The sequence below is a fragment of the Schistocerca piceifrons genome, chromosome 7, assembly GCF_021461385.2.
Source record: "Schistocerca piceifrons isolate TAMUIC-IGC-003096 chromosome 7, iqSchPice1.1, whole genome shotgun sequence".
Lineage (NCBI taxonomy): Eukaryota > Metazoa > Arthropoda > Insecta > Orthoptera > Acrididae > Schistocerca > Schistocerca piceifrons.
In genome coordinates, this window is record NC_060144.1 from 321499531 (window position 1) to 321515034 (window position 15504).

The 15504-nt window shown below is 42.0% G+C and overlaps 1 protein-coding gene across 1 annotated transcript in view; it reads right to left on the minus strand.

The window, feature by feature from the left end:
- Positions 1–15504, minus strand: part of LOC124805187 (acetylcholinesterase-like) — a 116318-nt gene that overhangs the window by 61679 nt on the left and 39135 nt on the right. The window contains exon 4 of the mRNA XM_047265680.1: positions 8096–8281. Coding sequence (XP_047121636.1) covers positions 8096–8281 — 186 coding nt within the window. The remainder of the gene's footprint in view (positions 1–8095; positions 8282–15504) is intronic.

Genomic DNA, 15504 nt, shown 5'->3' on the forward strand with positions numbered 1-15504 from the left:
TTAATCTTTATTCAATGGTCAGCACTACGAACAGACTGATGGAGTTGCAATGGGAAGCCCGTTGTCACCTATTGTGGCCAATTTGTTTATGGAGGACTTTGAGGAACGTGCATTGGAGTCAGCGACCTTGAAACCTGCCTGTTTTTTCAGATATGTAGACGATACGTTTGTTGTTTGGCCTCATGGTAGCGAGAATTTAAACCGGTTTTTGGAACATCTGAATTCATTCCACCCGAATATTCAGTTCACTATGAAGGTGGAAAAGAATGGATGCCTTCCCTTCCTTGATGTGTTGGTCAGAAGGAAGACTGATGGTACGTTGGGACATTCTGTATATAGGAAGCCTACTCACACTGACTTGTATCTGCGAGCTGATAGTTGTCACCATCCAGCTGAGCGTGAAGGAGTACTTCGCACCTTGGTTCACAGGGCCCACGTTATCTCAGACCCTGAAAGTTTGGCAGCTGAGCTATCACATCTCGAAGTCACCTTTCGTCAGAATGGTTATAGTGAGAGGCAGATCAAACGTGCGTAGCGCCATCAGCCTTCTGTGCAACGGGTGAGTGACGATAGCAACGCAGTGGCACCTAAGTCTACGGCCTTTTTACCTTACGCAGGAAGCATTTCCAGCAGGATTGCCCGTATTTTGCGGAAATATGATGTGAAACGTGTTTTTCGATCACCTTCTAAGATTAAGAACCTGTTGGCGTCCGTAAAAGATTATCTTGGTTTGCGTAAGGCTGGGGTCCATCGTATTCCTTGCAGTTGTGGCACGTCACATATTGGTCAGACAATCAGGACTGTGGAAGACCGGTGTATTGAACATAAGCGTCACACACGCTTACAACAGCCGAGCAAATCCGCTATTGCAGAACATTGCCTTGACACCGGTCATCCTATGGAATACAACAACACGGAGATTCTGGCTTGCACGTCCAGCTATTGGGATAGTGTTATTAAGGAAGCTGTTGAAATCAAACTATCAAGCAACCTTATTAACAGAGATGGTGGATTTTGTTTAAATGCTGCTTGGAATCCGGCTCTGTCCCTCATCAAAATACAGAGGGACAGAATTAGTGCTACCTCACCTGTTGATTAATAGCAACTAACTATAGATATTTCTGATGTTGGTTATTTTTGTTTGTGTTGCCACTTGTTCTGTGTGTGCTGTCTTCCTTGTTTCTCCTCTGTGAACCGAGGTATTAAATTTCCTTGCACATTTCTTCTTCCTTGTATTTATGCCTTGAGAATGGCAGGGTGTGCTCCTGTCGAAATATCGGTGGTGTTCGACGACGTCAACCGGCAGCAAACCCGTAAGTTATTTGAACATTCAATTCGCCGGGAAAAGTTAAGGTCTCGAAAGCTCTCTTGACTGCTTCCTAAGAAACAATCGCCATTCCTTCCAAACTATGTAAGCATAGACCAAATGTGGCTCCAGGAAAAACAAAGCTCGCAGACATTTTGAAAAATTTTTCTTTGTTTGGATGCAAACCACGCGGAACGAAACATTTTCGTAAATACTGATGTCTTAATTTGTCGAAGTACGAATGAATGTATTTTCATAGCATCTTCAAAAGAAGAGTAACTGTTGCCGAAAGAACAGATACCATAGATGAACGTGCAGCTTTTCTGGAATAAATGATTATGAATCGAACCACCCCTCAGCTGCCGACAGGTGTTGTTGATATACCTTAATGGGGACAGCTGAAAATGTGTGCCCCGACAGGGACTCGAACCCGGGATCTCATGCTTACAGGGAAGAAGCTCTATCCATCTTTATTTATTTTTTTTTTTTTTTACTCTCAATTTGTGCGTTATAGTTCGTTGCTGATGTTCGTGGCGGACGTCCTCTGACGCCCGTTGAAGTTAGTTATTGATTCATTCACTCAGTTTCTTTATTATTATTATAGAGGGCAGCTAACCCTCTGACCGAACACGCTGACCTACCGTGCCGGCATACATCTGAGCCACCGAGGACACAGATGAATAGAGCGACTTCAGGGACGTATCCCTTGCACGCTTCTCGTGAAACCCACAGTCCCAACTGTCCACAATCTACATTCGTAATGTTCGTAATAGATATTTGCCCATGCACTCATTACTCGCACCAACTAAGGTGACGATTCCCGCAAGAGTTCGGGCAACCTGTGCGCATTCGCACAGACGAAGGTCATTGGCTGGGTAGCCTTTAAAACGCAAACCACGCGGAACGAAACATTTTCGTAAATACTGATGTCTTAATTTGTCGAAGTACGACTGAATGTATTTTCATAGCATCTTCAAAAGAAGAGTAACTGTTGCCGAAAGAACAGATACCATAGATGACCGTGCAGCTTTTCTAGAATAAATGATTATGAATCGAAACCCTCAGCTGCCGATAGGTGGTGTTGATATACCTCAATGGGGACAGCTGAAAATGTGTGACGCGAATCCAGGATCTCCTACTTACATGGCAGACGCTCTATCCATTTGTCGGCAGCTGCGGGTTTTGATTCATAATCATTTATTCTAGAGAATCTGCAAGGTCATCATGGTATCTGTTCTTTAGGCAACAGTTACTTTCTTCATATACAGTTAAAGGCTACCCGGCCATTGACCTTCGTCTGTGTGAATGAGCACAGGTTTCCCGAACACTTACGGGAATCGTCACCTTAGCTGGCGCGAGTAATGAGTGGATGGGCAAATATCTATTACGAACATTACGAATGTAGATTGCGGACATTTGGGAATGTGGGTCTCACGAGAAGCGTGCGAGGGATAAGTCCCTGAAGTCGCGCTATCCATCGGTGTCCTCGGTGGCTATACCCATTGAGGTACATCAGCAACCGCGGTCGGCAGCTAAAGGTTTCGATTCATAATCATTTATTCAAAAGAGGCAGTTTCTCGTTCGTTGTGGATCAAATATGTACAAGACTGAAGGCGCTGGATAACGGTATCAGCTTGCCTGTAGAAACACAAGTCGTATCATATTTCTAGTAACTATAAAAATTAGTAAACAAGGAATAACACTGGAATTTCAATAACAGTTCGTGCAAATATACATGAGTTTTCATCACACTACCTTCCAAATCTAATATGTACGAAATAATACGAATAGTGTTGAAAATAATATAAATTATTAGATGAGCGGGACTCAATCCAGCGATCCACCCATTACTGAGTTTGGACGCTAAGGACATAACCGCCGCCAGTCTGTTGTCAACTTCTCTTGTGATTTTCTCGAAATGGCCTAACTAGTATGTCTTACTACTTGCACATTGTGTTGTCCTAATGGACTATTAAAGGTGTACAAAGTTTGAAGTAAATATGTGATCCGAACGTCGTGGCCTTCCATTGTTACTTGCGCCAAAGCGACTCAAGATACAGGGGGGAAAAAACGTAAATTAGTTACAAACTACTGCGTGAACACACTTTCTTCAACACGTAAATGTCACTACAGATATTCCGATTTAGGTTATATCATGTTCGATATGCCTGTCATCACTGGCGATTATGTGGCGCAGGAGAATAGCGAAATTCTGCATGACCAGATGAAGTGTCGGAACATAGATGCTGTCGATGACCTCCTGAATGGCTGTTTCGGGCTCAGAAGTGGCTTTTGGGTTGTTGCTGCACACCTTGTCTTTAATATAGCCCCACAAAAGTGAGTCGCATGTATTCAGATCCGGAGAATTAGGTGGCCAATCGAGGCCCATGCTAGACCGCGTTCTGGCTCTGGGGTGAGCCAGAGTGCGGTCGCCAAAGTACTTCTCCAGACATCAAACCCTCACCTGCTTCGAGGGGTCGTGCTCCGTCTTGCATAAACCATTGCAACGGTCACTTTGGATAACGAGAATGAAATCATCTTCCAAAACCTTCACTCACTGTTCGAGAGTCAAGGAATATTGCACCGATTATTCCGTGACTGGATATTGCACATCACACAGTCACCCTTTGAAGGTGAAGAGACTTCTCGATCGCGAAATGCGGATTCTCAGTCCTCCAAATGCGCCAATTTTGCTCATTGACGAACCCATCCAAATGAAAGTGGACTTCGTCGCTAAACCAACCCATAATGTCCATACTAATTCCCATCACGTCCCGCGGCCAACCGTGCAGTTTGAACGTCCTAACCTAAACCGTTAAGAATCTATAACTTTTTGATTTCATATAGTTCTATAATTGTCACCCTGTATTACTCGCGAGCGTAAATCTTGATAGTCCCAACATTTACTTGTAGACGAAAAGTGATTCTGTCTTCGATGTTTAGAAATCAGGTGCGAAGTATTGTGGTTCAATATTTTAAATTGTGTTCCTTTTATAAAGAGAACGTCAACAGTAACTTGTGCATTTCTGCAATTTAATTTAATCTGTAGATATTGCAGCCATGGGTGAGATCTTACCGCAAACTTCTCTTTCTTTTGAACTGGTTGAAGTGGCCGTTGACTGAGGTGAAGTTCCTTTTTTATTATGGTATCTTTTCTCGACATGGATTATCTCAGGGGTTGAATTTATTTAATGGCATCATCTGAGAGACAATTCCCCAGTTACGGTTCCTTAAGTACCACCTGATACCCTGTTTAAATGTGCGCGACTGGGATAAAGGGGCCCTGTGATCTATCGAGTTACAGGAACACTGATATAATGAACTGATTTATGCTATTGATTTGTGGATAAGGTGCAACTCAGGTACCTTCGCTTAAATTACAAGTAACTGTTTTAAGATGTTATGGCATGCCTGGTAATTGTGTTTTTTCTAAAACCTAATCGTTTCTTTACACCTGTCTAAATGTGCGAAAGGTCTGTTTAGACCTGTGGTGAATGTAAATAATTCTTACATCAACTTCTGGACGAAGTTTTTCAGGGGTGAGTCTGCTAACTTCTTTCGTCAGATATTGGTTTGCTGTTCTGGTGCTGTAATTAAGTTGTTGACTGCAATATAACACTTCTAATCGGAATTTTGTCAGCTACTAGTTCTGAATTAATTGAACTCTGAGGCACAGAGATCCTTTTAAGAAAAAAATATTCTGATATTTAGGGCGTCTGATTTAGTTGTTAATTATTTTAAACAACGCAGCATTTACCTTGTGAGTGTTTACAACCGAGTGTGCTCAGGTTACCAGTGTGTGCCTTGTATGAAATTATTAGTGTGAAATAAATTGTGAAACTTCATTTTGCTGAGTGTAGGCTTGGCAGCTTACCACTCCCAGATCCCCGCATCCTCACCGTTTCACTCTGATACTAAACGTAATCTAAAAACTACCTCAACGTTATATAAGCATGCATCTTTGTATTTTAACCGTTGCACAATCGACAACTCGCGCCTCGTCTCCTCGAACAGAATCTTCGGCGTGAAGATGGACGTGGCACGTTTGCCGCAAATGTCATGGAGGCCGTTTCCTAGGAGAGGCAGTCAGTGAACCAACACGGACAGCGCAAGTATGTAAGACAACGGCCCATCTGTTTGTTCTACAGCCCGTGTGACTTGCAAGTTGACCTGGCCGAGCATCTTCCGGACACGAGAGACGTGCACCGGAAACGGTAGTGGACACATTATTCCTTTGGCCGACCGGATCTGGAGGCGAGCGGTGGGTCGTCGTCATCCACAAGTCTCGTGGAGGCTTCAAGTTTCTCCACTGTTCGTCGTCGCACAGCGGCTTTGCATGCTCGGTGAGCTGCATTTAGTTCGTTTCTTCGGTGTCGAGACCACAAGGCATTCGTAAAGACTGATCTTCCGCCCCAGTGAGAGATGTGATAATTGTGGCTTTTCGCTTCCTGCACATTTTGGTGCCCTGCTTCTTCTATATCGAACTCAGTTCAGCCTCGAGTTGTTCCCTGTTCCTGCGTCTGGTCAGGATATTTGAGGAGCGTGTCACTCGTATCAGAACATAATAGCTCCTGTTTGGTACTTGTCATAGAGCTGTGATTTGATTGTGTTTTACAATTTTGGGGTTTTGTAAATTTCTTTTCTGTTCAATGTGTTATTAGTAAGGGCTTCCAATATACAGGGTGGTCCATTGATCGTTACCGGGCCAAATATCTCTCGAAATAAGCGTCAAACGAAAAACTACAAAGAATGAAACTTGTCTAGCTTGAAGGGGGAAACCAGATGGCGCTATGGTTGGCCCGCTAGGTGGCGCTGCCATAGGTCAAACGAATATCAACTGCGTTTTTTTAAAAATAGTAACCCCCATTTTTATTACATATTCCTGTAGTACGCAAAGAAATATGAATGTTTTAGTTGGACCACTTTTTTCGCTTTGTGACGAACAGTTGGTAACAGGTAGGTTTTTAAAATTAAAAATCACAAAGCGCAAAAAGTGCTCCAACTAAAACATTCATATATCTTTACGTACTACACGAATATGTAATAAAAAAATGCGGGTTCCTATTTTAAAAAACGCAGTTGATATTCGTTTGACCTATGGCAGCGCCATCTAGCGGGCTAACCATAGCGCCATCTGGTTTCCCCCTTTAAGCCAGACGAGTTTCGTTCTTTGTAGTTTTCTCGTTTGATGCGTATTTCGTGAGATATTTGGCCCAGTCACTATCAATGGACCACCCTCTATATATATATATATATATATATATATATATATATCGTTCTTTGTAGTTTTCTCGTTTGATGCGTATTTCGTGAGATATTTGGCCCAGTCACTATCAATGGACCACCCTCTATATATATATATATATATATATATATATATATATATATATATATATATATATATATATATATATATATAGGGGCAAATCTTGTTGCATGTGTTTTGGTGGGTTACATCGTACTTCCAACTTCCAAGCCAAGCTTGTGTTTAGGTAGTTGAGGTTCACCAGCCAATTGTTCGCGTCTTCCATCCACCTATGTTTTCTGTCCCGCGCCTGTTAAGTATTTACCGTTTCCACCTCGTGGCGTGATTTGAAGCTGAATCTCGGTTGGCCGCTCAACTTCTTTACTATCAGGTGTAAGTGGGCGTAGCAGCCTTGTCCAATCGCCCTATTATCTTTAAGTAACTTTTCACAGCTGTTTTGTCTACGCTGCCAGCGTGTAATCTAGTAACTGACGTTTTTTACTCGTTTTGCTTAAATATTAGTTCTCTGTTCATCAACCTATCATTGTACGCTTTTGCCTGAGGTTTGTTCTCACTGGTCGCTTAGGAAAGGAGTGTGGTGAGCAGCGTATCGGGCCTGCCCTAAGTAATTTCTGATCCATTCATCCACACCACATTGTGCGAAGCATGGTGGCTTCATATCAAGCACTTTTAATTATTTTGGTTTCCTTTCAATGCAATCCTTTTTAGGAAAATTTGAATTATTTGTTCTATTTTGGTCAAATGCGTTCTAAAGATCTTATTGGCCTACTTGTTTTGAAGATTGTATGCTTAGAACCTTTAAAGAGGTTGTTATGTAACTTCATTTGATGAAATATTATCTTGCTTCTCTCATTGATTTTTTTCTGTAAATATTTCAACAATAGTAACTAGTGACACACACAAATGGCATACCTTTAGGAAGAGAATAACATTTGTTGTAAATTTAAACTTTCATACATCATATTCCCATGAATGGCTTTTGGAGAGTTGAGAGCAATTATTTCATTTAACATTACAACCGTTTTGTTATTTGGTCTCACTGAAACATTTGCTAACATTGTTGGTTGATTATCAGCAGTTGCTCTTAAATTTTTATGTAATTATTGTGTTTGTCTTAGTATGTCAAGGTCCTGTTGACCTAATTGATAAAATTATTTATTCTGAGGAGCACTAATAAAAATCTTAATATCAATAATGTTCAGTCCTTATTTTTCCCAGTCCTTCCACTCCCAGGCAACCTTATGCCAGTAATGCATGCCAATATTCCTATTGGTAAGTTCTGATTTAATCAAAGTTTCTATCTTCATTTTCGCACAACTAGCCACCTTGAAGAAATACACCCTCTGTAAACAGATAAGCTGGAAACCATTTCACTGGACAAGGAAATGGCTAGTGTAACGGTAAGCACCCAAGAATCTGAAGTTTGACTCGCAGAGCTTGCTGAGCATCCTAATCAACATAGACAGTGATTAACTAAAAGCAGTGCGCTGTCAAAGTTTGTGAGGCAACGGGAGCTGGCATACCTGCAGACTGCGGAGAGGTGAAGTGGTGCGAGGCGGAGCAACCGCCGGCGCTCTGGCCTCCAATGGTGACCCTGGCGGGGTCACCACCAAAGGCCGCAATGTTGCGCTGCACCCACTGCAGCGCCATCTGCTGGTCCTTGAGGCCTGCGTTGCCTGGTATCACCTCATCCTCCAAGCTCAGGAAACCTGTTGGCAGATGGCGACAGAAACTTTTTACATAAAACTGAAGGGAACTTCCTTTTCTTGAAAGATGTTGGACTGTACCAGTATGAACTCAACGTCTCGGAAAATCAGTCATACAGACATAGACGAAAGGGATACTTCAGCGCACCAGACAAAATCAACATTGTTTTGGTCTTTTTTTAGCTCATTCAAGCTTTTTGCTGTCGAGGAGATGTCTCAAAATGCCACTACTCCTCACTTTACCACTTTGTCTCAGGATGATACTCAGTGATCCAGGATACATCACCTGGGAACACACAACTGAACCATTCGTGGCCATTGGCAATCCTCTCAAGAAGATAGTCACACACTTTTCTTCAATTGTGGTTCTGCTCAATTCTTAGGTTCTTTGGCACCATTTTGGCACAAACCTTTTGCATCTGCAAATCTTCAGTCAAAATCTGATTTACAGTGAAGGTATTTAAGCTTAACAGGTCGCCTATAATCAAATGGCTCTAAGCACTATGGGACTTAACATCTGAGGTCATCAGCCCCTAGACTTAGAACTACTTAAACCTAACTAACCTAAGGACATCACACACATCAATGCCCAAGGCAGGATTCGAACCTGCGACCATAGCAGCAGTGCAGTTCCGGACTGAAGCACCTAGAACCGCTCGGTCGCAGCAGCCGGCTGTCCTGTAATCCTTATCGATAAATGTTTGTCCAATCTCACAAGAGCACGCACATGTTCGTCTGTTTTTGAAGTTGAAGGTCTCCCTAAACGAGTTTCATCTTCAACGTATTCTCTGCCTTCCAAAAATTATTTGTGACAGCGAAAAACTTTTGGTCTTGATGAAGAATGTTCCCATAAGCCTTATTCAACTTTTCAAAGGTCGCACTCGCGAATTTCCCAAGTTTAACAGAAAATTTGATTGCATAATGTTGCTCTAAATTCTGCTGTTCCATTTTCGTACATACAACAATAACACAACTTGACTGATGGTGCTCTGAAAAATCACGTGATGGCTGCATAGAGTTGAAATTCCGAGTGAGCATCTGGAAGGAGCGAACACACCAGTCTACACAAGTAGAACAACACAGCGTTCCCATATCGCTCGCAGTGTTGTCGGTCTCATTACTTTTGTCAGAACTGGCACAAAGCGGTGATGACAGTACAGTGGTGCACATGTGTCAGTTGACTGTATGGAATCACAGCAGTAAGGTCAGTCGACTTGGAGATGTGGCACAGTAGCGCTATCGTGTTTGGACGTTCTCAAGACCACACAGTAAATAAAGTTTTTCAGTTTGTTCTTGTTTCGAAGTGGACTGTCCAATACTGGGTTACAGTTTCAGAGTATTTACATTTCATTAGCAAGTAGATCGAATCCTACATAAAAAGATTACTTATTACTGGTTTAACACAAATTGCAGTCTAATGTGCAAAGAAGAAAGGGGCGAGTCCTCATTAGTTACAAATTTTCCTTATTGTTTCTCTCCTTATTTCTGACTCTTTGAAACAAACGTAGTTATCGAATTTAAAGTGTCACACCACTATTCATACTGGGTACAGGAGAAACAGAGGAAAAACATTTATTCTATGTCCTTGAGTAATCACCGAGAAGACATTACATATAAGTGAAGAAATGCTATCCACTTTCATTGACATGCAGAAAGCTTTAGATAATGTAAACTGGCTGGTAATCTTTTATGCCCTCAAAATTGAAGGAAACTCAGGTACTTAAGTTTACAGGTGGACATGGTGAAGGAAACTGCATGCAGTCCACATCTGGACTGAAATACCTCGAAAAACTCCAGTACTCAACAATGGAGAAACTCAAAATCAGCTGAGTGGAGGCATGTAATGTGGGCTAAGAAGTGGCGGCCGGCCAGTGTGGCCGAGCGGTCCTAGGCACTTCAATCTGGAACCGCGTGACCGCTACGGTCGCAGGTTCGAATCCTGCCTCAGGTATGGATGTGTGTGATGTCCTTAGGTTGGTTGGGTTTAATTTAATTTTTTTTTTTTAACAAGTAGCGACTTTGCTCCTTTTCAAATGTTGTGGGGCGTCGAGTGCACCGACAGACTGATGAGACATTTTACCAGAGTGTGTAGAAAATGTAGTTCAAGCCAGCCAGTTTTTTGGGAGTGTTTTTGCTGACCATGGCTTGAGTTTACTCATTCAGCTTACCATGAAATTCAATAATCAGAATGTTTATTGCAACTTTTTCGATGACCAAGTGCTGCCCTTTCTTCTGCGTCTTCATTATGAGAATGCTCGGGGCTCTCCATCTTCCGGTATGACGACAACCGTGTTAAGTAGGTTTCGCGCTTATGCTTCCAATTTGTGGAACACTCAGGAACACTATTGCAATTCGACTGACCCACTAACTCATCCAGTGTTAGTCCCATAGAAAAGATTGAAAGAATGTGTGATGTCATAAAAGAAATTACTCATATTATTAAAGCACTCCGTCATCAGGCTACAAGTGGCCCATCGGGACCATCCGACCGCCGCGTCATCCTCAGATGAGGATGCGGATAGGAGGGGCCTGTGGTCAGCACACCACTCTCCCGGCCATTACGATGATTTTCTTAGACCACGGCCGCTACTATTCGGTCGAGTAGCTCCTCAATTGGCATCATGAGGCTGAATGCACCCCAAAAAATGGCAACAGCGCATGGTGGCGCGGATGGTCACCCATTCAAGTGTCGGCCACGCCCGACAGCGCTTAACTTCGGTGATCTGACGGGAACTTGTGTATCCACTGCGGCAAGGCCGTTGCCCTCATATTATTAAGGGAGAATAAAATTTAATTGGGACTAGAATTTAATAGTAGCAAGAGGAAGAGAAGGAAAAATAGTAGACTGGAGAAATAGTAGTGGATAGATGGCAAAGAAATGGAACAGGAAGCGCAGGAAGCTGGTGGTGATAGGTTCCTATGGGACCAAACTGTTCAGGTCATCGGTCCCTAAGGTTTACACACTACTTAATCTAATTTACGATAAGGACAACACACACACCCAAGCCCACGGGAGGAGTCGAACCTCTGACAGGGGGGAACCGCGCGAATTGTGGCAAGACGCCTAGACCGCGCGGCTATCCCTCGTGGCAGCACAGGAAGGAGCTTTGAACAGAGGGTAATGTAATCATCGCTGTCACTTGGTTAAAGAATCATGAAAGATGGCTATATACGTGGAAGAGGCCAGGAAACGTGGAAGGTTTTAGACTGTTTATATAATGTTAAGATAGAGATCCCAGAACAAGATTTGAAACAGTAAGACTTTTCCAATGATAAAAGTGAGCTCTGACATAATTTATTGGTTATGAGGTGTACATTACCAGTAAAGAGTTTGTAAAGAGGTAGGAAATTAAGACGATGTGATCTGGTTAAGTTTCTTTTTACTTATTTATTGGACTTCGGTTGCATGCAAACAGATAGTCCAAACACACAGTGTCTTAAAAGATAAAAAGCTGCAGGTCCTTGGTGAATGGTATAGAAACCGAAAATACAATGTCATGGACAGTTCAAGCATAATAATACAGGCAGAAATACTTCGGCCCCTTACGATAAGTCAGATTTCAAACACACAAAAACACCAGCACACCACATGCTTATACACGACTCGTGCCCACACTTAACAGCTACAGTTTAATTTACACTTTTAAAACCAGATCCATCGGTACTTCTTTATTTTTTGAGTCATCAGTCTTCTAACTGGTTTGATGCGGCCCACCAGGAATTTCTCTCCTGTGCCAACTTTTTCACCTCAGTGAAGCACTTGCAACCTACGCCCTCAATTACTTGCTGGATGTATTCCAATCTCTGTTTTCCTCTACAGTTTCTACCCACTAATACCACGGAAGTTACTCCCTGATGTCTTAACAAATTTTATCGCCGGCCGTGGTGGCCGAGCGGTTCTAGGCGCTCAGTTCGGAACTGCGCGACTGCTACGGTCGCAGGTTCGAATCCTGCCTCGGGCATGGATGTGTGCGATGTCCTTAGGTTAGTTAGGTTTAAGTAGTTCTAAGTTCTAGGGGACTGATGACCACAGCTGTTAAGTTCCATAGTGCTCAGAGGCATTTGAACTTTTTTTTTTTTTTTTTTTTTTTTGTTCTACGATCCTGTCCCTTCCTCTTGTCACTGTTTTCCACACATTCCTTTCCCCACCGATTCTCCAGAGGACCTCCTCATTCCTTATCAGTCCACCTAATTTTCAACATTTTTCTGTAGGTTCACACCTCAAATGCTTCGATTCTCTTCTGTTCCGGTTTTCCCACAGTCCATGTTTCACTAGCATGCAATGCTGTGCTCCAAACGCACATTCTCAGAAATCTCTTCCTCAGATTAATGCCTGTGTTTGACGTCCGTAGACTTCTATTGGGGAAGAATGCCCTCTTTACCAATGCTAGTTTCCTTTTTTATGTCCTCCATGCTCCGTCCGTCATGGGTTATTTTGATGCCCAGGTAGCAGATTTCGTTAATTTGATCTACTTCGTGATCACCAATCCTGATTGTAAATTTCTCGCTGTTCTCATTTCTGCTACTTCTCATTACTTTCGTCTTCCTTCGATTTAACCTCAATCCATATTCTGCGCTCATTAGACTGTTAATTCCATTCAGCAGATCCTGTAAGTCTTCTTCATTTCCACTGACAATTGTCGTAAGGGAATCTTACCACTGATATTCTTTCACCCTGTAGTTTAATAACACTCTTGAACATTCTTTTATTTCCGTCATTACTCCTTTACTGTAAAAATAGTATACAGCCTTTTTAATCCGAGCACTTCGTGTTTGGTCTTCCGCTCTCATTGTTCACTCTTGGCTCACGTAGTTATTATATATTACCGTCTCCCCCTATTGTTTACTCCAGTTTTTCGCAGAATTTCGAACATCTTGCGCGATTTGATTCCTCTTTTTCAAGGTCGACAAATCCTATGAACGTGTCTTGATTTTTATTTAGACATTCTTCCGTTATCAGCCCCACACTCAGAATTGCCTCTCTGCTGCCGTTACCTTTCCCAAAGCCAAACCGACCGTTATCTAACACATCTTCAGTTTTCTTTTCCATGCTTCTGTACATCATTCTTGCCAGCAACTTGGATGCGTGAGCTGCTAAGCTGATTGTGCGATATTTCTCGCACTTGTCGGCCCTTGAAACCATTGAAATTGTGTGAAAGATGTTTTTCCGTAAGTCAAATGGTATACCGCCAGATTCATACATTCCACACACCTATGTCGATAATTGTTGCCACTCCCAGCAATGATTTTAGAAATTCTGATGGAATCTTGTCTACCCTTCTGTCTTATTCTACCTTAAGTCTTCATAAGATCTTTTAAATTATGATTCTATTACTGGATAGCCTATTATATCTTCTTCCGTCACGTCATCAAACAAGTTTTCCCCCTCATACAGGCCTTCAGCGTACTCTTTTCACCTATCCGCTCTCTCCTCAGCAGTTTACATTTGAATTCGCATTGTACTCTTAAAGTTACCACCCTTGCTTTCACGTACACTGAAGGTTATTTCGACTTTTCTGTATGATTAGTCAGTCCTTCCGATAATCATTTGTTTTTCGATTTATTCCCATTTTTCATGCAGCCATTTCGTCTTAGCTTCCTTGCACTTTCTATTTATTTTATTCCTAAGCGACTTTTATTTCTGTATTCCTGAATTTTCCTGAACATTTTTTTGCTTCCTTCTCTCATCAATTAACTGAAATTTTTCACCTGTTACCCATAGTTTCTTCGCAGTTACCTTCTTTGTACCCATGCTTTTCTTTTCGATTTCTGTGATTGCCGCTTTTGGAGATGTCAATTCATTCCTCTGCAACTGAAATGCCTATTACTAATTTATAAAAGCCTAAATTGTTAGGAAGAAATAGTATTAGCGTATGAGAAGTAAGCGCCTGATGTATCCATTACCTACCATCCGGATTCCGTTCTGTATCGAGGGCAGCTGAAGGAAATGTAATTTCCTGCAGCTCCGCAGAGTTGCAATATGATGATGGTACGAGGAGTAGTCTAGAAAGGTGATGTCAGTACCAGCTGTGGTCGAGCTTCAATCTGGCAGTGATCCTCCCAAACTGTGTCTCATTACCTATGCTAGATGCTCGCTATTTAACATACCACTGGGCCTTCAGTAGATGAGAATGGACTTCTTTGTACCTGATGCCCTAATGCAGATCTTCAGTCTCCCATGTCTTGTTCCATTAGTTTTTGGCTATGTCTGTAACTACTGGAAAGACACTATTTGGTGGGATGCATCGCTATTGTACTTCATTCATCGTTGCGTCCTTAGTAGAGATGTGAAACTACCATAGAGTGTCGTAAGTAAGCGTAGAATATGGTAGTTTTCCTAGTAGCTTTGGTCAGTTAAGATCGTAACCGCAGCACCTGCCCATAGTAATGTTGCATACCTATTGTGCGCTACTTCATTTCGATCGCTCCGTTTGCGAATGCTATCTGTCTCTTACTACGTTCCCCTAAAAACCGAGAGCGGCGAGTGAGGATATATGCAGGGCTGCATAACCTAAAGAATATTTTTCTCCTGAAAAGTTATCCTCCTGACAGTTATTGTCATATAGCGGTAGAAAACGCAATTTCCTAAAAAAAAGGAGTAAAATTAATAAAATAAAAAAAGGCAAAATATACATTCAGGGTGTAACAGAATAACCTGAAAAATAAGCAGCACACGAAAAAATGTGTAGAATCCAAAGTTGATTATTTTCGAGGCGGACATCTACTGTTTATGGCTCTGAGCACTATGGGACTTAACTTCTGAGGTCATCACTCCCCTCTACTGGTTAGCCCGCCACCCCAGCCCCCTGGGAGTGGGGCAGGAGGCAACTTTAAAATTTCAAACGGGAACCCCCATTTTTTATTGCAGAATCAGATACTACAAAATAAATTACGTACATTTTGTCTTAAAGATTTGTTTTGATTCTTGGTAGCTGGTTCTGTAATTCAAGAAAATCCATGTTCTCATTTTTGTGTGGAAAATGGTTACGAATAAATAAAAAATACTTATTTACTTCGTAAATTTTGATTCGCTAAAACTAATACTCTCCCTCTCTCCCTATAGGGTGGGGTTTGAGAGAGAGGAACTAGATTTTTACAAATGTTGACCCGAATTTGAATTTTTTCCGCAGATTCGGACTGGGTCAACATTTGTAAAACTCTAATTCCTCTCTCTCAAACCCCACCCTAGGGGAGAGATGGAGAGTTTTAGTTTTAGCGAATCAAAA